General features: G+C 40.1%; 1 protein-coding gene across 3 annotated transcripts in view; it reads left to right on the forward strand.

The window, feature by feature from the left end:
• The window catches only part of SLC44A1 (solute carrier family 44 member 1), a 98,626-nt gene that overhangs the window by 27,217 nt on the left and 47,441 nt on the right, over positions 1–23,968 (forward strand). For all 3 annotated transcript variants that reach the window (XR_009153758.1, XM_058171855.1, XM_058171856.1), the window contains exons 4-5: positions 8,388–8,524; positions 23,818–23,911. Coding sequence is in view for 2 of the 3 variants with exons in the window: in XM_058171855.1 (XP_058027838.1) it covers positions 8,388–8,524; positions 23,818–23,911 (231 nt within the window). In the remaining variant the exon portion in view is untranslated. The remainder of the gene's footprint in view (positions 1–8,387; positions 8,525–23,817; positions 23,912–23,968) is intronic.

The raw sequence follows: 23,968 nt of genomic DNA on the forward strand, positions 1-23,968 counted from the left end.
TTGAAGCGCACCCAGAAGACCACCGGCAACCAATGCAGCCTGCACAGGAGAGGAGTTACATGGGAGCTACGAGGAGCTCCCTCAATCCCCCATGCGGCCGCATTCTGCACCAGTTGGAGCCTCCGGGTGCTCCTCAAGGGGAGCCCCATGTAGAGAGCATTGCAGTAATCCAGACGGGAAGTGACGAGGGCATGAGTGACCGTGCATAACGCGTCCCGGTCCAGGAAAGGGCGCAATTGGCGAATCAGGCGAACCTGATGAAAAGCTCCCCTGGCGATGGCTGTCAAATGGTCTTCTAAAGACAGCCGTGCATCCAGGAGAACGCCTAAATTGCGCACCGATTCCCTGGAGGCTAACGATTCGCCCCCCACAGTCAGGGATGGAGTAAGCTGACTGTGCCGGGATGCCGGCATCCACAGCCACTCCGTCTTGGATGGGTTGAGTCAGAGCCTGTTCGTCCCCATCCAGACCCGAACGGCCTCAAGACACTGAGTCATCACATCGACGGCTTCGTTGTGGTGGTTCGGGGTGGAGATGTACAATTGAGTGTCGTCAGCATACAGCTGACAGCTCACCCCGAAACCATGGATGATCTCTCCCAGCGGCTTCATATAGATGTTGAACAAGAGGGGCGAGAGAATCGACCCCTGCGGCACCCCACAAGTGAGTTGCCTAGGGGTCGATCTCTGCCCCCCCTGTCAACACCGTCTGCGAGCGGTCGGAGAGGTAGGAGGAGAACCACCGTAAAAGGGTGCCTCCTACCCCCAAGCCCTCCAACCGCCGCAGCAGAATACCATGGTCGATGGTATCGAACGCCGCTGATAGATCTAACAGGACAAGAACAGAGGAACAACCTCTGTCCCATGCTCTCCAGAGATCATCAACCAACGCGACCAAAGCCGTCTCTGTGCTGTTCTCAGGCCTGAAGCCGGACTGGCACAGGTCTAGATAAACAGTTTCCTCCAGGTACTGGGGGAGTTGCCAAGCCACCACATTGTCTACAACCTTTGCCAGAAAGCGAAGATTGGAGACTGGACGATAATTAGCCAAAATAGCTGGGTCCAGGAAGGCTTCTTAAGGAGGGGCCTCACCACCGCCTCTTTCAAGGCGGCTGGGAAGACTCACTCCCTCAGAGAAGCACTGATAATTTCCTGGAGCCAGCCTCGTGTAACCTCCTGGGTGGCCAGTACCAACCAGGAGGGACACGGGTCCAATAAACATGTGGTGGCATTCAACCTCTCCAGTATCCTGTCCATGTCATCGGGAGTCACAGGATCAAACTCAGCCCAAACAATGTTCTCAAGACATGCCCGCGTCATCCCGTCCGGATCTACCCAATCTGTGTCCAACCCATCCCGGATCTGAGCGATTTTATCGTGCAGATAACTTCCAACTTCCTCAGCCCGACCTTGCAAGGGATCCTCCCGAGCCCGCTGAAACAGAAGGGAGCGGGTCGCTCTAAACAAGGCGGCTGGGCGGTTATCTGCCGATGCTATAAGGGCGGCCAAGTATACTTGCTTTGCCATCCTTATTGCCATTAGATAGGTCTGAATATGTGACCGTACTAGTGTTAGGTCAGATTCGGAGCGGCTGGCCCTCCAGGCGCTCTCTAGGCGTCTTCTCCGGCGCTTCATCTCTCAGCTCCTCAGTAAACCAAGGAGCCGGTCGAGAGCAGCGCCGGGTCAGAGGCCGCATTGGCAAGATGCGATCCAAAGCCCCCGCTGCCGCCCTTTCCCAGGCGGTAGCGAGTTCCTCGGCCAAGCCGAGGGCCAGCTCCTCAGGAAATGGCCCAAGCTCCGTCAGGAACCTACTCGGGTCCATCAGGCGCCTGGGACGGAACCAACGAACTGGCTCCGTCTCCCTGCGGTGAGAGTCTGCGGTCCGAAAGTCCAGGTGAAGGAGAGAATGATCTGTCCACAGCAAGGGAGTAGTGACTAAGTCCCCCACACCCAGATCATTCAGCCACTGTCCCGAGACAAAAATCAAGTCCAGCGTGTGTCCCCCAGTGTGTGTGGGACCATTCACTAACTGGGTCAGGTCCAAGGCTGCCATGGAGGCCATGAACTCCCAAGCTGACGATGATGACTCATCTACTGACGGCAGATTGAAATTCCCCATGACCATAAGCCTGGGGGTATCAACTGCCGCCTCGGCTATCATGTCGAGCAGCTCGGGCAGGGCTGCTGTCACGTGGCAGGGAGCCAGGTACGTGACCAGTAAACCCATCTGTACTCCATGGCCCCACCGCACAAAGAGAGACTCACAGCCAGCTGTCTGCGGGACAGAGACCTCCCTCGGATCCAAACTCTCATTTATAATAACCACAACCTCCCCACCCCTGCCTTGAACCCTCGATGATGAAATGCGCAGAAGCCCGGTGGGCACATCTCGACGAGGGGAACGCCCCCTTCTGTGCCCAACCAGGTCTCAGTAACGCCCATCAGGTCTGCACCCCCCTCCTGTATCAGATCTGAAATGAGGGGGGCCTTTTTAATAACGGACCTGGCGTTGCATAACATCAGTCGAAGGTCGCGGCCCTGAGGAATCTGACCACTCGGGGAACGGGAAAAGGGAGCGGGACCGGAGCACGCAATCGCTTGTAAACAGCGTGGGCGCACTCCCTGAACATGATATGGTCCCCTCCTTCCGCCATATCTGCCCCTCCCATAAATCGTACCGATAGAATAATACTCTTGTCCAGGGGCTTCAGTCACCCCCCCTAAATTATCCGAACCTATCTTCCTAACGCGAGCTCTAGCAAGGTCTGGCCCCCTCCCACACCCACCCACCCTCCCCTCCACCCTAGCCCTCCCGCCCCCTAAAAGCCCCTTAAAAGATTTAGTTAAAAAAACTCCTCAAACCCCTCTTCTGCATGCCACCTCTCAGGGTTCCAGAACCCGTCATTAAGGTAGGCCCTTGATAAAATAGAGGGCCATGCCCGCGAGAGAGGAGCATCTCGCAGACCCAAGAGTTGTGCGGGTGAATATATCATAAAACCAAATAGCAGTCAGGGATCGGAGAGTCGTGCCCCGGCCAGTCCAAGGTGGTTTCTACAGTTCGGGTATCAAGATGAAAACCCCCGAGGATGTTCTGCCAGCTAGGGAAGGATGTATCAAGGAACCAAACAAAAGACCAAAAAGATGTCCATCAGCCAGGCACAAGAGGCTCCACCTGTCAGTCCAAAATGTTCTTGCCGTCGGTCCCGGGTCGAAGATAAAACATTTCACCGGACAGTCCACAAGAAGGGAACCAGCAAGTCGACAATGGGTAACCAGAGTCATAGTCCAGCCCAGTCCGGGGGGGGGGGCACGACGGCCATCACTACCGCCTCACTCCGTCCCTCTCACCGACGGAGCGGGCCATCACAATCACCGCCGACCGTCGCCCCAACCCACCCCAAGCTGGGTACAAACAGGTCACCAAATTTCCCAACTAAAGTTGACGATCAATAGCTCCCTAGGTTCCTGGGTGACAGATCCACTGCCCGACGTTGTTCTCTCCCGGAGCTCAAGGTCACCAGGCTCCACATTCTCCTTCTCCAGGTTCACCAGGTCCTCCAGCGCACAGCCGACCCGCAGCATTTCTCCGGCACTGCTCCTCCCGGTGCCCCCCCAAACTCAGGGGGAAGGGGGGGCGCCGCGATGGCCACCGTCGTAATCGTCGCCCCTCTCCGCCATCTTTCATCAGCGGAGGGGGCGTCTGCTGCCGCCGGCACGACCACCGCCCACGCCCAACGCCCCCCCAGAACACACCGGCGGGAGGGGGGCCGCCGCTGCGGCCACCGTCGCCACCCCCACTCCGCCGCTCTCACCGGCGGAAAGGGAGCCCAGCGCCGCAGCCAATCCAGGCCGAGCCAGCTGTCCCTCTCATCGAAACATCCTCCAGGACACACGGGGGGGGGGTACGGTGTTGATTATTGTGTGGTCTCCCATTCCCCCTTGCATGAGAGTTGAGGGAGAAAAGTGCACACCAGCTTATATTACCCCATGAAAATTGTTATTTTGTTTACCTCTGATTACTTGGATCAGTATGGCACAACTAGGAGGAGTGGTATCATCTAGTTTTTGATGAGGTATGGATATGTGTGTCGTACAGAATATAGGCTGCTGATTAAAATGAAGGCTATGGAGTCCTGGAAAAGGTACTCTTGTAACATCTGACCATGAAGCTAATTGAACGGTTGGTGTATTATGGACCCTCAGAGAAAGGGTAGGGGTGGGCAGAGGTTGGTGGTTTGGAGTGGGGACAGAAAAATGGCAGGTGATAATTTTATGGTAGTGACAGACAGAGGGAGATATGGTATGCTAAACCCCACAATGGTAAAAGACAAATGCAAAGAAAAACAGTATTACTCATTTACAATAGTTTGTGCATCCTTAAAAAGTCTACAAGGCAAGTTAGTATTCTGAATGCATTTGCATTGTGTGCACGCCTCAGAGCAAAAGAAGAAATGAAAATTCTTCACAGATTCCACAGTGCTAGCTGCTCTGCATTCATAGTACAAAACTGCATGTCCATTTCACACTTTTTAAACAGATATTTATGGTGACAATGAGAAGAGATTTTATTTATCTTCAAAAAGGAAAAGAGGCTTGTATTTCAAAGTACAGTAAGTCTTTATCATTCTATTCATCCATTTGTTATATGGACCAAATTGGTCTAAACCCCTCTAGCTCCCTCTGCTCCTGTTTCTACTTCTGTTTCTTGAAAAAAAAAATCTTAGATAATTTTGCTTTTTTCCTAATATGGCTGTAAAAGATTCCTTTAAAAAACCTAAAGATTTGTAATAAACATTTAGAGAAAAAAGGAAGGGGGTATGAAATAATTATGTGTACAATTCATGAACCTGTGCTTAAAACCATCTGCTATCTTGGCTGCTGAACAGATGGAGAAATTTGTGTGGCAATCTCAGGGAAATGAAAAAAAAAATGTGGAATGTAATAATAGTTACACTACATTACAGCAATACTATTCATGAGCCAAGATAGAATTCTAACATTCTATATTTCAAAGTGTGACAGATGCATTGTAGGATGTAAGAAACAACGCATTGAACAAGCAGTTATAATATCCTGTATCATATAATGGTATATTTTGTAGTTAAACCAAGTACACCCAAAGAGCTATTGTTACATGGAGAATATTCAGTTCGTATGGAGCAGAAATCCAAACTCATCAATTAATTCCTATATTTTGTTGTCTTAAAATTTCATTTTTTGTGAAATGCTTAATGAACAAATTAATAAATGGTGGGTGTGGGTGTGGGTGTCTTGGTCTAATGATACATTGATAGCCTTAATCAACAGAAGTCAAATCATTTAGTTTAGGCTGAGATTTTATCTGCCTTGTCTTTTCTGTTTCTTCAAGGCCTGCTGAAAATAAAAATCAAAAGTATGAGTATTGTCTTTACACCTGTGAGCTGGAAGACACACAATGGCCTTTATCATTTTAATCCAGTGCTAAGGTTTATTGAGTGCAGAAGCAATGTCCATTAGTGAAGGATTGGATAGTAGAAGCAAACTGGTTTTCATTATAATGAGGTAGTTTATTCATATCAAAATAAAAAATAGAAATTTTTTTACGGAAAACTTTTATATTTTTATGGAAAGTTTGAAAACATGTTAAAAATATTTTAACCCAATATTTTTTTAATATTTTCAAGTTTGGCATCTCAGTTTCTAGACACACACAGAGGGATACCTAGAAGATCCTTTATAACAACCCCATAGATGTTTCCATAGTTATACCTTTACCCCAAAAGACCTGGTCACCTAAAACAGCTGTCAACCTACTCTATTGGTCCAATGAGAGAAAAAGAAAACAGAAGACCTTACATTTTGCTTCCCTTATCGCCATAAGGGTAGAAAGGCTCTTACCTCTGTTTAGACAGGTTTACTCTGCATAATACATACAATGTTGGCTCACTCATCCACAATTAAATCATGGATAAGGAGAGTGTTATTACAGTTGATTGTACTTTAAAATAGTAAAGGCAGGAAACCAGATCACTGGGGCACTGGTGGGCAAGCATTGGGGCAGAACAACAAGGGGCTGCATTCAGTGCCAAATACTGAGGCAGCTTTCTCAGTATTTTGTTACTGTTAACATTCTTTGCTTGACTCATTCTGGGCATTTGTTTCCCTGAAAACATCTCTAGAGTTTGTACTCTTTTCTGACCTGACTTTTTACTTTTCCTGGATGTGTCTTTTTTTCTTTTTTTGATCTTCACTAAACTTCACTAATGCAACCATATTGACTTCTTGTGCAGTCGTACTGACTTTTTGAGCTGCCCTCTATTTTTTCCTCCTCTTGAGAATTGTTTGCAGACAATTGTACTTACCTACTGTACTTATTAAAATCTAATCTTACAGTATGTTTGACTTTGCTCAGTTTTAATTTTCTTAAAATGAAGAAAGCCAGTGTTATGTCATTTTCCGCAACGTTCTTTCTGTTTCTATTTGCTTAAATACCTTGCTTATTTTCTATATGTTGTGCAAGAAATAGACAATAGTTATGACCGTGAGTTTTATTTGCTGTTTTTGAGAATTCTTTGAAAATACGTATCCTAACCTTTATGGTCCTTTGTAAAGTAGGTCAAAAGAAAATGCAAAAAGGTTCGTTGACGGATGAAGAGATAATATTTCAGGCATTAATGGCAATACTAATACTAATAATGGGTGGATAAAGTAACTAACATACCATCCTGTGATTATTTCATGTGCTTTCTGTGTAGTTCTACAGTATATAGCATAAATCAATATAACATACTATATTCTGAAATAGCAAGAAAAATGCAGGTGTGATATCACTGATCCTAAGAGCCCTCATTTCTGCATTGAGATCACTTGGTTTTTTTTGGTTTCCAGATGTGTTGAGGATAGCAAAATTGCCAGTGGAAAAGTTTCTAAGGTGAGCAGTTCGGGAACTCTTATTTCATCTTAGAGGACTACTTCATGGTGCTGATCACAGCTAAATAATTACTTTCCTGCAACTGTTACACTACCCCAAACCATTCATCAAAATGGCTTCCAAAGAAAAATTCTTGGCTTTTAACACCTTTGTCAGGAATGCTTTTCAGAGTTCCCCTTTCAGACAAAAACAAGAAAGAAGTCTTTTCAATTGTGTGTTAAGCATATCTGCAAGCTCCAAAACCTCACTCTATAAATAAATTGTGGACAATACAGGTAGTCCTCAATTTACAACTATTAGTTTAACGCCTGTTCAAAATTAAAATGACACTGAAAAAAGTGACCAGTCCTTACAGCATCCCCATGTTTGTATGATCGTAATTTTGGCATTTGGCCACTGGCATGTATTTACAATAGTTATGGTCTCCTGGGATCATGTGATCACCATTTGCGATCTTCCCAGCCAGCTTCCAACAAACAAAGTCAATAGGGGGAGTTGGATTTGTTTAATGGCCACTTAATTAACTTAACAACTGCAGAGATTTGTTTAACAAAGGATATGACAGAAGCCCCCAACTGGGCATCCCTGGGTAATGGTCATATCACCAGCTAATCCTTTCAACCCGGAAGCACCTCAGAGCTTGTGAATGATAATTAAAGTACTATATATATTATGAATTTAAAGATCAGATTCAGAATACAGTAGGCTCTTATTTTCTTAAAACCTATGAACAAAGACAAACAATTTTTTTGTTGTGAAGGTTACATTTAAAAAATAATGTTCCTTAACTGCCTCAAAGTACATGATAGTGATGTAACTTGACAGTACAGGATGACCTTTGTTAAAGTTGGTAAATCAGGTGGGATAGTAAAATATAGTATGATTATTCTGCAGCCTTTGATGTAAAATTGCATTATATTCAAAAGTGGAAATTGTGAAGCTTCCAGAAGTTAACATGTTGGGACTAATCTGTAACAGTGGATATATTGCTATGTTTCTGAATGAGATAAAATAAATACATACTTTAACAGACTTTCTTTCAATGCTTGATTACTTGTTCCCTGAATTTAGCTCTTATTGCATTCATTCAAAGGAAAATGCAAGATGTTTAGCAAAAATATAGCCAATTTAAGACTGTACATGGGCAACCAAACTTTTTGTTCATTATCTAAAAATGTATTTTAGGAATGGTATAGTCAGATGTAAATAGAAAACATGCTGACTATTCAGAATGACATATGTTGCATGTGAGTAGATGTCACATGAGTTGCTAATGGTTTTCTTTGTGGTGATTCCATAATACTAAATATAGATATTTAACATCCATCATCATTACAGAGAGAAACCACTGTAATCTTAAGTGGAAGTATAAAATTAAATAAATGGTATGCTATATAGTGCTTTTACTTCTACAAATTGAAAAATCTGTTTTAGGTTCTTTATCTAAATCAACATGTATATGCCTTTTTTCCCTTAAGGTTTGTGTTTTTTCTGGAGCCATGCAATGTAGATTTAGTACGTCGGAAGATCAAGTCCATTGCTCTCTGTGTATCAGCATGCCCACGTAGTGAGTTGAAAACTCTGGCTGATGTTCAGAAATTTGCAGATATTAATGGTAAGATGAATACAATTTTATTTCTCATTTTACTAAAGTATTATTTGGAAATAACTAATAACACATCAAAAAACAACCATCAGGCATTGTGTTTAAACAGTATTTTCTTTTTCTCAGAATGAAGTGCTTCATCTACAACAGTTGCAAATATATATAATCTTATAAAGTTTACATCTTAAAGAAACAAAACAAGATGATTCTGTTTTTCTTAACTGCTCTCTTTTCATATCCGAATGTTATAGATTTAAATGGACTAGAGGAATTAAAGCTTATAAAATTGATCAAATTTTTCTTAGTGGGCAACAAGCCCACACCAACCACAGTAACAATGTTGATTTTGTTTTTATTCTGAGGCTCTACATTGGTACTTTGATGTTACACTTTGTAAAAAGACTGATGGTCCAAGAATGGTTTCAGCAAAGATACTTTTGATGAGAAAGCTAGATTATGTATTTGTATTTATTAGATTTATACCCTGCCTTTTCTCTACAAGCTCAAGGAGGCATCTATAGTCTCCCAGTTTTTTTCTACAATTATTGAAGTAGATTGGCAACTAAGAGAAAATAACTGAATATAGATTTGAGATTGGATATAGTCTTAATCCAGCACCCTGACTACTGCATGATAGTGGCTTTCTAACGTGCAGACATTTTGTAAATAAATACAGGTAGTCTTTGACTTACAACCATTCATTTAGTTACCATCTGAAGTTACAATGGCACTGAAAAAATGACTTGTAACCATTGCTGTATCCCCAAGGTCACCAGACCAAAATTCAGATGCTTGGTAACGGATTCATATTTATGATGGTTGCAATATTCAAGGGTCATGTGATCACCCCTTCTGACAATGGGGAAGCCAGATTCATTTAACAACCATGTTATTAACTTAACAACTGCAGTGATTCATTTAACAATTGTGGCAAGAAAGGTTGTAAAATGGGACAAAACTCATCAGTCTTACTGAGCAACAGAAATTTTGGGATCAATTTTGATTGTAAATTGAGAACCCTCTATAAACAACATTTCCCTCCCCTCCCCTTCCTCTTTCCCTCTTTCCTGGAATAGTTGAGTGAATTACTTTCTTTTTACATTACTAGATGCCAGAAATATATGTTATTAATAAATACTGATAATTCTGATATATATATGGATAGACTGTTCCTAAATTGCAAATATGTTTGGAGAAAAGTGCTTCTGAAAATTTATTTGTATGCTTTTATTTAAAACAAATATATTAAAAGAGTTAACAGAATGTATAGAGGAATAGGAGTCTTATGTGGCATTATCCAATGCATCATACTGCACTAGAATGAGAGCTGACAATGTGAAAAGCTTTCTGCACATAAAATGCCAGATGCTAAGAAGAATTCTAGTCAGATTTATATTCCAGAATGCTGGTTTTCAATGTGTAAGAAGGTTTTTAGAAGTTATCTAAACTTCTAAACTTAGAATATTAAGTGATGCATTAAAATCTACATTTCAATAGATGTGAGTCAATATGTTTATGCCAGTTTGACAAAAATGTGGCCTAAATGATATCAGGTGAGAGGAAGGTTACACCATGGTGACACCATAGCATTATATGCAAACTGTGGTAGACTTTGTAGTATTTTAGATAAAATACAAATCAGGAAAAATAGTTACCTTTAATTTTGCTTACAGAAATGGAAACTCTTTGACCTCTTCAGGTAAACTTCAGGAGATTAAGGAGATTATATTTCTAACCCTATTCCAATAAGAATATTCATTGAATTTAAAATAATTCTAATGCTAGAGTTTGATAGTTTACATTTGTCATAGTTTTAAGTTATTTTGTGTATTTCTGAAGTTTAATTCTGTTGCACCATCCCATTAAGGCTTTTAAATTAGCATCATCTTCTTAATCCAGAGCATTAGACATTATCCGAAAAGACAGTTCTAATCTCTTTTCACCTTATGCAACCTAGAGGAGCAGCTGCTTGTTCTCAAAGTAAGCATATTAGATGCTAGACAGAAGAACAAAATGGTAATAATAAGAAAAAAGAAAGATATTATTATGGGAGAAGATTCCTTAGTTGAATTATTATTACACATTTTAAAGATGATACCTAAACAAAAAAGATAAATGAATAAATAAGGAATTAAAACACCATAAATATGATAATTTTATAGCATTTTGAATAATTGTGAATAATTGAATATATATCAAGATTAAAAATTGTTATTAAGCTCTAAGCTAAACACGAATATAAAAAACCATGGTCAACACAGTATATAATTTACTAAGATTATGTGCTGCAATAAATTCAATCCACTTTGCTAAGAATCTGCTCTAATTATCTTGTAAATTTAATTATCTGGTAAAAGTTATATATGGATTCTGTTCAAGGAAAATTCCAAATTTTTGATGGGTATTAATTGATTGTATTTATAGGCTTCCCAACTCAGCTAGTATAAATGATGTACAGTAAGAAACAACAATAAAGCAAAATAATCATATAATGTTAAAAACATATGCAAGATATAAAATGAATGTGACAAAACTTGCAAATGGAACAATCAGAAGGGGACATCTGATAGCCAAATCTGGCCCCAGGTTCTGCCTCAGTTTACCTTCCCAATAAGCAACTGATTCAGAAGGTCATTTAAAAGCAATTAATTGAGATACCCTATGAAAAGGGGAGAGCCTCAAGACCCATTTTACATTCCTTTTTATAGTTAACAAAACAAAGAAAATGCAAGAGGGAAGAGTTGATTAGGGGGGATAAAAGTAATCTCCCCTTTGCATAGGAAATCAGTTACATGTTAAATATTTGCATCCCATAATATCACACATATTCATTAAAATGAGGTCTGATGTCAAAAAGGTTGCTTGGAGTTAATGAAGAGACAAACCAGACCCCCATTTGCACTAACGGACTTTTTTTTATCAGGAGATAAGTCTCCAGCCAATTTTATTTTTCCTGTTTAGGAATGTTAAAAGCTATTGATCAATCCATACAGCAATAGGATAAAAAGTTTTCCTACATTCCAGTCTGTAATGAGCTATAGTACCATTTTAAAAGAGACAAATAAGTTAAATTAAAAGACCAAAGTAATTGTGTTAGTTAACAAATTACAAAATCCATGCCATGCGCTTCTCTCAACTGGACCCAAGCACCTGGGGAAGAAGTCAGGTTTTGGTACATGGATGTTGCACAAACCAATATAACGTAGTTGAGGAATGGTTTCCAATTTGAATTGAATTCTATATCAGGTTTACTTTTAAGATTCTAAATACTGAAGCATACTTCCTCAACGTAGCTGTTCTTCCAATATGAAGATCAAATAACCTTTCCAATAAGAAGCATGGTTGTAATACTGTGCAACAATTTGCAAAACAAGCCTAATTCAGTATGAAGGAATTCAGTTTGAGGATTATATAATTTTGTAAAATACAGTAAGTATATCACAGTTGAAATGGCAACTTAACTCAAAAACAAAAGTCTTGCCTTGTTGGGTACGATTTTGTATGTGAGCGAGCCTATTCCTATTTGAATTTAGTTAGATTTTTGTGTACACATAGGTAAAGGTTCCCCTTGCACATATGTGCTAGTCATTCCCAACTCTAGGAGGCAGTGCCCATCTCCTTTTCAAAGCCGAAGAGCCAGCGCTGTCCAAAGATGTCTCCCTGGTCATGTGGCCGGCATGACTAAATGCCAAAGGTGCATGGAACGCTGTTACCTTCCCACCAAAGGTGGTCCCTATTTTTCTACTTGTATTTTTTACATGATTCCAAACTGCTAGGTTGGCAGAAGCTGGGACAAGTAACAGGAGCTCGCCCCATTACGCGGCACTAGAGATTCAAACCACTGAACTGCTGACCTTTTGATCAACAAGCTCAGCATCTTAGCCACTGAGCCACCATGTCCCTTTGCTGTACACATATATAGTCAATATATATACACATATATAGCCAACAATACGAGATTGTGAAACCAAAATTGGAAGATATGTAGCAGTTGAGAAATTGGCTGTATACATATATAGTCAATTTCTCAACTGCTACTTATCTTCCAATTTTGGTCTCACAATCTTGTATTGTTGGCACATTTTCTTTTTTCCAATGTTATGGTGAATTGACTCTTGCCATTGTCCGCATATATTTCTATAGGTTATGATATTTTTCATGTATACTTTTTGGAATCATTCTTAGTAAATGTATTTTCAGTTTTAATTCAAATATTTTCAATATTCACAACATGTCTGTAGTATAAACTAGGATTAGGGAAAGCTGGTTTGCCTTTCTTTTGAGATTTGAAAAATCATCATTGAACCTTATTCTTACCATCGTTTCCTCAATAATTAATTAAATTAAATCAATCGTTCTTTACCAGTCCTGCAAATCTCTTCTACACTACCCCAAGTTGTTAAAGGCCTTTTTGCGCATCTAAAATTAGTACCGCTATATTCTGCTTTTTATTATTATTCTCCTCCATTATCTTCTTGCATATTTTCAAAGAATATAGTTCCTTGAAAAATTATGCAACTGCTATTATTTCTGATTTATTTCCCATGATTATTATTTGTATAAATAATTCAAAGTGGTTAACATGCACAACACTCTTTCATTATTTTGTGAGTTGGGCTGAGAGAGAGTGACTGATCTAAAACATTTAAAAAGTATGTATGTAACAGTTTATTCTCTTTCTCTTGCTGTTATCATCTTTCTCTCTTTTTTTCTGAGTTACTGTACCAAAGGTTTTCTTAGTTGTCTGCCTTTTCCAAATGATTTTGACATTTTACTTTCTTCTGAAAGTTTTCCATATCCAATAAATTTAAATGTTATGATTTTATTTGATTTTGTTTAACTCCCTCAGTGCTTGTCTTCTTGGACTGGTTTTGTGGATCTGTCCTGATTCTTTTATTTTTCTTTCAGTTGTGATTTCCATCTATTTTCACATAAAGAAGCTTATGTTTGTTGTCCTAACAGTTATTTCTTTTGTTCCCAACAGTCTTCCAGTTCTCCATGTATATTTAATGTTTAGTTCTTTGTGCTTAGTTCTTAGGACTTTTGCAAGAAATATGAATTATCTCCTTTTTTTAACATACTAGGGAAAACATTTTCAAATATTTGCATTTGCTTCCCTTCTACAGTTGAGTGTGCCTCAATCTGCTGTTTTAGAATAGCATCTCTCCTTCTCTTGTGCAAAAACCTTAGGAGAATAACCCAAGAGACATCTTCTTCATGCAAATATAACATTAATTCTGAAAAATTATTTAATATGTAGAAAGTCTTTGTTTTTGCTGAATTTTAAATATTTCTATGGTGGTTCCCCTCCATTTTTGCCCCTTTCACACATGGATTTCAAGTCTCTTGTCCCTTGTCTTGACATTATTTGTTTCTCTTCTCTTCTTTCTTTGCAAGTAGTAAAAATATTTTCCATAGACAATGTTTTCTTGTTCTACTGCTGTAACCAACCATTGCATCCTTCTAATTATTCCATTTTATAATAAATCATAAATCTTTTTTGCCTCTTGTAATATTTCTCCTGTTGTTACCTTCTTATAACATTCTTAATTCTCTTTATTAACTCCTTTCTATGACAAGCTTCTAATGAACTATAAGTTCCAAAAAAACCTTTTACTCACTTTTTAGTTTTCTGTCTGCGTACCACTCCATCAATTTCTGCAAGTTTATCTAAAACTCTATCTTGTATGTAAATTCTGTTGTGCAAATTCATGATCAACAGCAAGAATATATGCAATCCTTAAATCCATTTAATCTTTTAATTGGAATGTGTCAATTTAATACATATTCTTTGGAGCCATCAAGTAAATCTTCTTCTTACATTTTGGAATAGAAAAAAATGAGCTGACAAGTGACTCAAGGTCAGCCTCCACCCAAACAGTTTCCCCCACTGTTGTAATTCTTTATGAATTAAAAGTACTTACAGTTATTACTTGAAACCCACAACTTGTTCCATTAAGATACTAGTAATGCAAGTACAGATCTTAACTCAGATTTAACTGCTATATAAAGTCAACAGAATCTTGTTTTGTTACTGCAAACACATCCTTTCTCCCTTTCTTCTCTTTTACCTCAGCTCAGGAGTCATTTGGAAGGTTGCCAAAATTGTAATTATAAAATCCAGTGTAAGAAAGTAGTTGTAATTGTAAGATCCAAAGGAGTGGAACAGTACAGAGAAACAATAATTTAATGGTTGGATCCTTGATAGATTTGTCAAATGTTTCTGTCAGAAAAAAAAACTAAGAGAAGTTAGCCATGGTTAGCTTTGAACAACTGCATCTATGTGGCTGGTAGATGGTAAAATGTGGCCTTGACGAAAGCATCTAAGTATCCTCAATCTTGTTTTCTTAAATTAATGTGTGGCTTAAATACTTAAATAATAATCCTCGAGTTGAAACTAAGAGGACCTGAATCTTGAAATTCCATATTCTATCTTATAGCCAAAGGAAGAATGAATGACCAAGGATAAGCCTTGAAATATAGAAAATTACATTAGGAAATGTAATTTATACAGTGAGAATCATAAAGAATGACTTTGTGAAAGAATATGATTTAATAACTTCATACATTTATATTAAATAATGTAAAGGAATAAAAATATAAAAGTATTAAAAATAAATCAGTGAAATTCAATATCTCAGCTATATTTATTTTGTTCCAAATATACGAAGGCATTATGAATACTCAATCTAGATCATGTTTATTCATGATCACAATTCGAGTTAAATTTGTATTTATTAGTTGAGAATGCTTTCTGATATCAAATGAAAAATGTTATTTCCCTTCAAATTCTGTAGCAATATCTTGCTTCAGAAATCTGTTGAAGACCTATATCTTCCTACAGGACATCTATAGATAAAAATTAAATGAATATATTTTTGTTTCTCCCAATTTTTATTAAAACATGTGCGTTCATTTCTAGTATGTAGTAGCTGATAACCCGGCATTGCCCGGGTATTTATTTATCGCTGACTCCCCCCACTCTGTGTGTATCCCTTTTTCTTCCCACTCTCTCTTCCCCCCCCTCTCGTTGTATCTCCCCCCCCCTCTCTGATTCTGATATGAGGTGTTGGGCAGACCATGAGGCACAGTGAACTTTGCCAGAGTGCTTCACAATGGGGGAGATGGAGTCCCCTCCTTCTCTTGGAGCTAGCAACAGGACGTGGCTTACAGCTCTGAGCGCAAAGTGGCAGGAGAGCTGCCTTGAGCACAAATGTGGCACAAAGGCAAGTACAGGGTTGCTTCGCTCCTGCGCTAAGGCTCCGGCAGCCCCCCCTCCTCCCCCTTCTTCTCTCACGACCCCTGGTTGATTGTGGTGGGAGGGTGTGCCGTCACCATGGCAACTCCACTATGCTGTACAGTAGAAGCCACTTTAAGGCACAACAGACTATATCTTAATAAAACAAACACCCCAAGGGGTGTTAGGGGTGTCTTACCCCCACAGTATTTCTTTCTACGGAGTAAGTCATCTGTGTACCACATTTGGTTGAAATTGCTTGAGGCTTTCCAGAGTTATGCTGGAACACACACACACACACACACAGCGCCATGTTTATATATATAGATGTTGTTTGAATTGTTTTTAGTTTGTATTTTTCATTTTACTTTTTTTAAACCAGTTCAGAGGCTATAGAATAGAATAGAATAGAATTTTATTGGCCAAGTGTGATTGGACACACAAGGAATTTGTCTTGGTGCATATGCTCTCAGTGTACATAAAAGAAAAGATACGTTCATCAAGGTACAACATTTACAACACAATTGATGATCAATATATCAATATAAATCATAAGGATTGCCAGCAACAAGTTATAGTCATACAGTCATAAGTGGAAAGAGATTGGTGATGGGAACTATGAAACAATTAATAGTAGTGCAGATTCAGTAAATAGTCTGACAGTGTTGAGGGAATTATTTGTTTAGCAGAGTGATGGCCTTCGGGAAAAAACTGTTCTTGTGTCTAGTTGTTCTGGTGTGCAGTGCTCTATAGCATCGTTTTGAGGGTAGGAGTTGAAACAGTTTATGTCCAGGATGCGAGGGATCTGCAAATATTTTCGCGGCCCTCTTCTTGATTCGTGCAGTATACAGGTCCTCAATGGAAGGCAAGTTGGTAGCAATTATTTTTTCTGCAGTTCTAATTATCCTCTGAAGTCTGTGTTTTTCTTGTTGGATTGCAGAACCGAACCAGACAGTTATAGAGGTGCAAATGACAGACTCAATAATTCCTCTGTAGAATTGGATCAGCAGCTCCTTGGGCAGTTTTAGCTTACTGAGTAGGCGCAGAAAGAACATTCTTTGTTGTCCTTTTTTATGATGTTTTTGATGTTAGCTGTCCATTTGAGATCTTGCGATATGATAGAACCCAGAAATTTAAAGGTTTCTACTGTTGATACTGTGTTGTCAAGTATTGTGAGAGGTGGAAGTATGGAAGGGTTTTTCCTAAAGTCTACCACCATTTCTACGGTTTTGAGTGTGTTCAGTTCCAGATTGTTTTGGTTGCACCACAAGGCTAGTCGTTCGACCTCTCGTCTATATGCGGATTCGTCATTGTCTCGAATGAGACCAATCACTGTTGTGTCATCTGCGAACTTCAGTAGCTTAACAAATGGATCATTGGAGATGCAGTCATTGGTATACAGAGAGAAGAGAAGTGGGGAGAGCACACAGCCTTGGGGGGCCCCTGTGCTAATTGTACAGGTATTTGATGTGATCTTGCTTAGCTTAGCTTAGCTATAGCTTAGCTATAGCTTAGCTTAGCTATAGAATCACATATTAAATTTATCTATCTATCTATCTATCTATCTATCTATCTATCTATCTATCTATCTATCTATCTATCTATCTATCTATCTATCTATCTATCTCATATATATCTTGTTTGCCATCCATCTTACTTTGCAGTGACTAAATAATAATAAAACAGAATACTTAGAAGCCGTACGGGTCTGGATGGAAGCCGTACGGGTCTGGATGGGGAGAAACAGACTCAAGCTCAATCCCTCCAAGACGGAGTGGCTGTGGATGCCGGCACCCCGGTACAGCCAGCCGCAGCTGCGGCTGGCTGTCGGGGGCGAGTTATTGGCCCCAATGGAAAGAGTGCGCAACTTGGGCGTCCTCCTGGATGGGCGGCTGTCGTTTGATGATCATTTGGCGGCCGTCTCCAGGAGGGCTTTTTACCAAGTACGCTTGGTCCGCCAGTTGCGCCCCTTCCTTGACCGGGATGCCTTATGCACGGTCACTCGCGCTCTTGTCACTTCCTGTTTGGATTATTGCAATGCTCTCTACATGGGGCTGCCCTTGAAGTGCACCCGGAGGCTGCAGCTAGTCCAGAATGCAGCTGCACGGGTAATAGTGGGAGCAACTCGTTGCTCCCATGTAACACCAATCCTGCGCGGCTTGCACTGGCTTCCTGTGGTCTTTCGGGTGCGCTTTAAGATTTTGGTCACCACCTTCAAAGCGCTCCATGGCTTAGGGCCCGGGTACTTACGGGACCGCCTGCTGTTACCGCATGCCTCCCACCGACCCGTACGCTCTCACAGAGAGGGTCTTCTCAGGGTGCCGTCCGCCAAACAATGTCGGCTGGCGGCCCCCAGGGGAAGGGCCTTCTCTGTGGGAGCTCCTACGCTCTGGAACGAACTTCCTCCTGGACTACGTCAAGTGCCTGATCTTCGGACCTTTCGCCGTGAGCTGAAAACGCATTTATTTATTCAAGCGGGACTGGCATAATATTAATATTTATAATATTTTTAATATTTTTAATATTTTAAAATTTTAACTGGGGTTTTATTATTATATGGTTTATAATTTTAAATTTTAAACTTTTAAATGTGGCCATTTTTTCTAAATATGCTCGGTTTTAAATTGTCGTTTTAATTGTACATTTCTGTGTTTTTTATCTTTTGGCTGTACACCGCCCTGAGTCCTTCGGGAGAAGGGCGGTATAAAAATTTAATAAATAATAAATAAATAAATAAATAAATAAATAAATAAATAAATAAATAAATAAATAAATAAATAAATACTTCATGAAATTGCAATAACAATATCATTCAAGTAATGTCAGGTATGATTTATTGAGTAACCAGAGAAGATACCAAATTTTTGTATAAGAAAATAAGATTAGAGAAATACATAATATATTTTATATATATATATATATATTATATATAAAATGTAAGATTATATACATACAAAATTATTTATTATTCTATCTATTAATTTCTTTAATTTTTTCAGTTTTTCTGATATACAAGCAAAAGGTTCTAAGACAAATCAAAAGGAAGAGAGAGGGGTATCCCATATATCAATATAACTTCTAAAATGAAAAATCTATCATTTGTAATCAAGAAGCTGGATAAATCATGTCTTGAAGATATAAAACTTTGGAAGAATTCATAATAAATCAAAAAGCACTTCATAAAGTTCCACCTACCCATAACTAAAGTTTCCTCAGCTTCCCACATATAAAAGCTGCAGAATTCCACCAATACGTAGGTCAAGTGATTGTATCAGTTAGAAATCCAATATTAATAGAACTGTGGTAACCTCATATATGTCAAAGCAACAGATCTTATGTACTAACAAACAGTACGTTTTAGTATTCACATTTATGAAATAATTAACTTTATATTTGGAACACAGAATAGGATCCACTTTGAGATGAATCAGGATATGAATTAATTAAAAACTAAGAGAGTATGTGTCAGAAAAGAGTTACTTGTAACACACCCACTCTTGGAGGTTACTCCTTTCATCTCCAATTCTAGGTAGGTCATAGCTAGGTGGTTCAGTGGCTGAGATGCTGAGCTTCTCCATCAGAAAGCTTGGCAGTTCGGTGGTTCGAAACCCTAGTATAGGTCTCCTGCGTGAGCAGGGGCTTGGACTAGATGACCTCCAAGGTCCCTTCCAACTCTGTTACTGTTACTAAATGTATGAAGCAAGTAATTTTAACACAAGGAAATGAGGAATGAGAAAATAGCATAGAACTGGTGGTCGAAATTTCTGTGGAAAATTGGCTTCATAAAACTCTTAAATATTTCTAGATGTAGCCAAATATTACTACTTCAGTTGAAATGCAGTTTTGAAATTTATATATAGTGTTTGGTTTTATATTTCACACTTGAGTAGGTTTTTGAGTGGATACTTTTGGAGTGACCTTTGAAGTGTAGAATTATCTGCAGCTGACATAAGTGGATGTCATATCCACTTTTACCGTCCATATAAAATGGCTTGGGGAAAAAACCTGAAATAATGTTTTGTGCCTGACTTTTGGAAGTGAAAGTATCTTTCTTCATGAATTGTGTTTACATTGCTGTCTTTTAAAAAAACTGGTAGTCAAAAAGTAAAACAAAGGATTTTTTTTATAAAGTCCAAAACAACTTTTGAAATGACTGTTAATTTACCAATGAAATTTTCACTGATTACAGCTAACATTTTTCCATAGCAAAGTCTTATTGTGAACGTGCAGTGGAAGGATTGTGTTTTGGTTAGCTCACTTCGGAACAACAAGGTTTAGATGATACAAAATAAATATATAGGTTTGCAACCTTTTGGCTAAACTCAAGTACGCTGTCATTTGGAATAGATAAATGACCTTGGAATGAATTCTACTGGAGATTTATCTTGAAAGAAAGATCACAAAAAGTTAATGTTTGGAGATTCATTTAAAAATTATTGTATATCAATGTTAGTTTTTAAAGCTCCTTAGGGCTCATTTGAAGTTACTAATATAATTCCTGTCTTCTCATGACATGCAGAGCTCCATAGATAATGTGTCGTGTGTGTTGTATATTCTTCAATAGGTCCTAAACACACTTGTTAATCTTTTTTTTGTAAAGAATGCAGTGGTTCAAAAAACAAACAAACACAAAATAAAATTTCCCCAAAGGATGGAAACTTTGGGTTTGATTGTTCTCCATAGTGGTGGAGATAGCATCCAGGAATGGGTTGACCTTGTCTGCTAGCTGATTGGACTGAGTCTGTCAGAGCAGTAAGAACATGCCTCTGTTGCTAACGCTACCCAGCTTTTGACTCAGTCCCTCAGCTAGGACAGACGCGTCAAAATTCCTCCAGTTTCTGACAGGAGCATTTCTGAACTTCTTTAGACAGCACAGGATGTTTCTAGGCTTCAGATTTGTGAATTCTTGCAACCAGCTGATTCGCAAGCCTCCGGTGGAGTTGCTAGGTTTATTTCAGCAGTACGGGCTTCAGGAAATTCACACTCCCCCAATATTAAGAAGCCAGTGTGGCAATGATCATGGCTAGAGCAAGGGAGCCTCTGCTACAAGCCACTAGACCCAAGGGCTATAAGAGAACAAGGAGCCTTTGTTTAGCTGACTAGCGCAAGTACTACCTGAGAGCAGAAAACCACCAAAGCTGCCAGAGAGTCTAAAAAAGGCAGGAAAGAGCACAAAAGGCTTTTAAGCCTCCTGATCGCCTGAGCATTGGGGAAATGGTGTGAACAATCCCATGATCGCCAATTTATTGCCTTTCCCCAAATAGCGAGCCTCCAACAGTGAGCGTGAGTGCAGAAAGAGAGAGACAGCCAGTCTGCCATTACAATAGTAAAGATGATGGAGGAGGCAGTTGCAGGCAGCAGCATGAAAGTGAAGGCTGCAGATGCTTCAGGTTGATCCTGCGGGCCCTGGCAAGAATATTTCATTAAGGGCAGCGGCAAAGCACACCTCAAAATCTGGAGGCAAGGTGTCGTGTCCCACTCCTCCGCTGACGGCCGGGTCAGGGAAATCCGAATCAGGCTTGCCTCTGCAGCTCTGCCCAAAGTCCTAGCAAAGTCCTCAGAGCAGGCAGGAGACCAGTAATTGACTTCAGCAAGATAAGTTCGACTTTGCCTGACTCAGAGACTGCCAGAAAGCAGATCCTTTATATAGGCCATGGGGTGTGGCTCCATGACTCAGCACTCATTAAGGCCTGCCCCTCCCTTCCTTCTGTTGCCTCCGCCTATCCAATCTTCTGATGTGAGGGTCACTCCAATCAGCTGTTGGTAATAAACCCTCCTCAGGCTCACATGCTGTGGAGGAGGGGGAGGGGTCTAGCTGCTCCGTTTGCCTGGGCATGGAGTCAGGGCTGGGGCCGGGAGGTGTTCCTTCTTCTGCAGTTTGTCTGGGCATGGAGCCAGGACTTGGGCCGGGAGGCATACATTCCTCCGTGTTCGGGAGCAGATAAGAAGGCCCCGGCTGCTCTGAGGGCGGGCAAGGCACAACACAAGGCTGTGTCAGCCCTTAAGGGCTCAAAGGCAGCTGAGAAAGATGAGCGCAGGCAGCAAAAGGCCCTTGAAAAATTGTGCACTAGAGCTGACAGTGAAAGAAACCAACTGTCAGAAATACGTGGTGAGCCAAGCCATTCCAATATGTTCTAACCACATTTGTAAATATTTTTTTTGTAAAGAATTCAAAAAAACACAAAATAAAATTTCTCCAAAGGTTGGAAACTTTGGGTTTGATTTTTCTTACTGGTTGGAAACATAAACTATTGGGGTGGGGGAAGTACTGAAAGGTTTGTTGGAGAAAAGAAAGATCAGTCATCTCTAAATGTGGAAAAAAAGTATACTAGCCTAAGCTGTGGATGGGTGTTTTAGTTCTTCTATGGTTCCAAGATTTAGAATTGTCTTAAAATCAGCAGTTTCCTTAAACCTACAAAAATGACAGAAGGAATGTTATTAAGATGTGCAGTGCTAACAAAAATTCTGATGAGATATGAGTTCTCTGACAAATTAAATAGTCTTCTAACAATCTTCCTTATAAAATAAAAGGTATCAGCCTGGGAAAGTCTACTGCATCCATTGATACTGGTTAAAAGCTATATAAATAAGTTACTTAGTTTAATTTAGACTAGATGACAATATTCAGGAGAAAAATGTTGGTTTACTTCCAAAAGTTGTAGCAGAAGAGACATAAATGCAGGTAGAAAAAGCCAACACTCCAGAACCCCAGAATTTCTCATTGGTTTGCTCTGTTAAAACAGGCCTTGATTATTGAAATTTACACATACATCTGTTCTTTGTTTCATGAACCTCTCTTTCTTGGCACCATTTATTATCTATGTAAAATCATACTAAGTTCAAAAATAATTTTTCCACCTATCCATTCACCTCTCATATTCATATTCTACTGGTTTTAATCATATGAGGGCTGCTTGTAAGGCTTGTGGTGGTTATAAAAGGAGTGATGAATGATCCATTCTCCATTGGGTCGACAGGAGAATCCAGATCAGATTGGTCTAACCCCTTAGCTCTATTGACTGGTAATAGTCCCTAGTTTTTCAACTCAGTCTCAGCTCTTTGGACGCTATTTTAAACTCTTGAGAGCTTCTGAGGGAAAATTTTGATTAAAATCCCTGGATTCTTCATGCTGATGAGGAGAACGGAGCAGTTTCAAGGTTTTTTCCGGCAGCTTGCCGCACCCGATTCCTATCGCCTCACAGCTGATCTGCAGTAGTAACAGGCCAGTAACATTGGTGAGGGCCCCTGGATTATCCGCGGTGGCAGAAAGGGGGCTGGAATTCCTGACTGCTCCGGCAGTCATACTTCGTTCAGCAGGGAGCCGCGGCAGCCATGTGGTTGCATAAGCTTGCCTTCTTTAACGTAGCGGCTCAGGGACTGCACAGACACACTTCTGGCACCACTCCAAACTTGCTTAGGAGCCGGAGTCACTGGTCAATGTTTCAGCCACACTCTGGGTGGCTCCAATTCACCGTGGCAGCTGTGAGCCACTTAAGATTGCCTTGACATCAGCGGCGAGGCCAATGTTCATTCGCAAGCCCAGGGATTCTCCCAGTTTGCCTGTGGATCCTGTTAGCCTTGGAGCTTCAGGATCAGGGCCCCGGTTATAATCCGCAGCTGCGGTGGGGCCAGAGCTCCTGCCCAGCTTTCGGTGCAGTCTCTAGCGATGCTGAGCCAGCAGCAGAAGATCTCATGTTTTGTTACGGTAGAAGATATGGTTGAGGAACTACGCAGTGCTTTAAACTAGACTGCTGCAAGGAGCTGTCCTTGTGGTGATCCTGTTTCAGATGTTTCCTAAAGTTTTTGTTGTAATTATTTGAATATAAATTAAATGGAATACGGATTTGAATATGTAATTATTTGAGATCAGTCTATTTCTAAAACCATAGCATTTATTTATTTACCTAAGTACAACATTGCTCTCAGAAAATCTATATTGTATATGCATTTTCTATTGCAGCATGGAATACTCTAATCAATGTTGTATTTCTTATGTTAATGTGATGTGTTATATCACTTTTCATCAAGTAATGTTCTATTTTGTTTTTTGTTTTGCTTTAAACAGGTTCTGCTTTATGTAGTTATGAGTTAAAGCCATCTGAATACACTACACATGTAAATGCTGCTAAGCTTTGCCCCAAGCTCCCAGTTCCAGAGAGGTAAACAAACTACTCAATGTCTTACTTTGTGACAAAACTCTATGTATTGGGGTGTGT

Source organism: Ahaetulla prasina, chromosome 2, assembly GCF_028640845.1.
Source record: "Ahaetulla prasina isolate Xishuangbanna chromosome 2, ASM2864084v1, whole genome shotgun sequence".
NCBI lineage: Eukaryota > Metazoa > Chordata > Lepidosauria > Squamata > Colubridae > Ahaetulla > Ahaetulla prasina.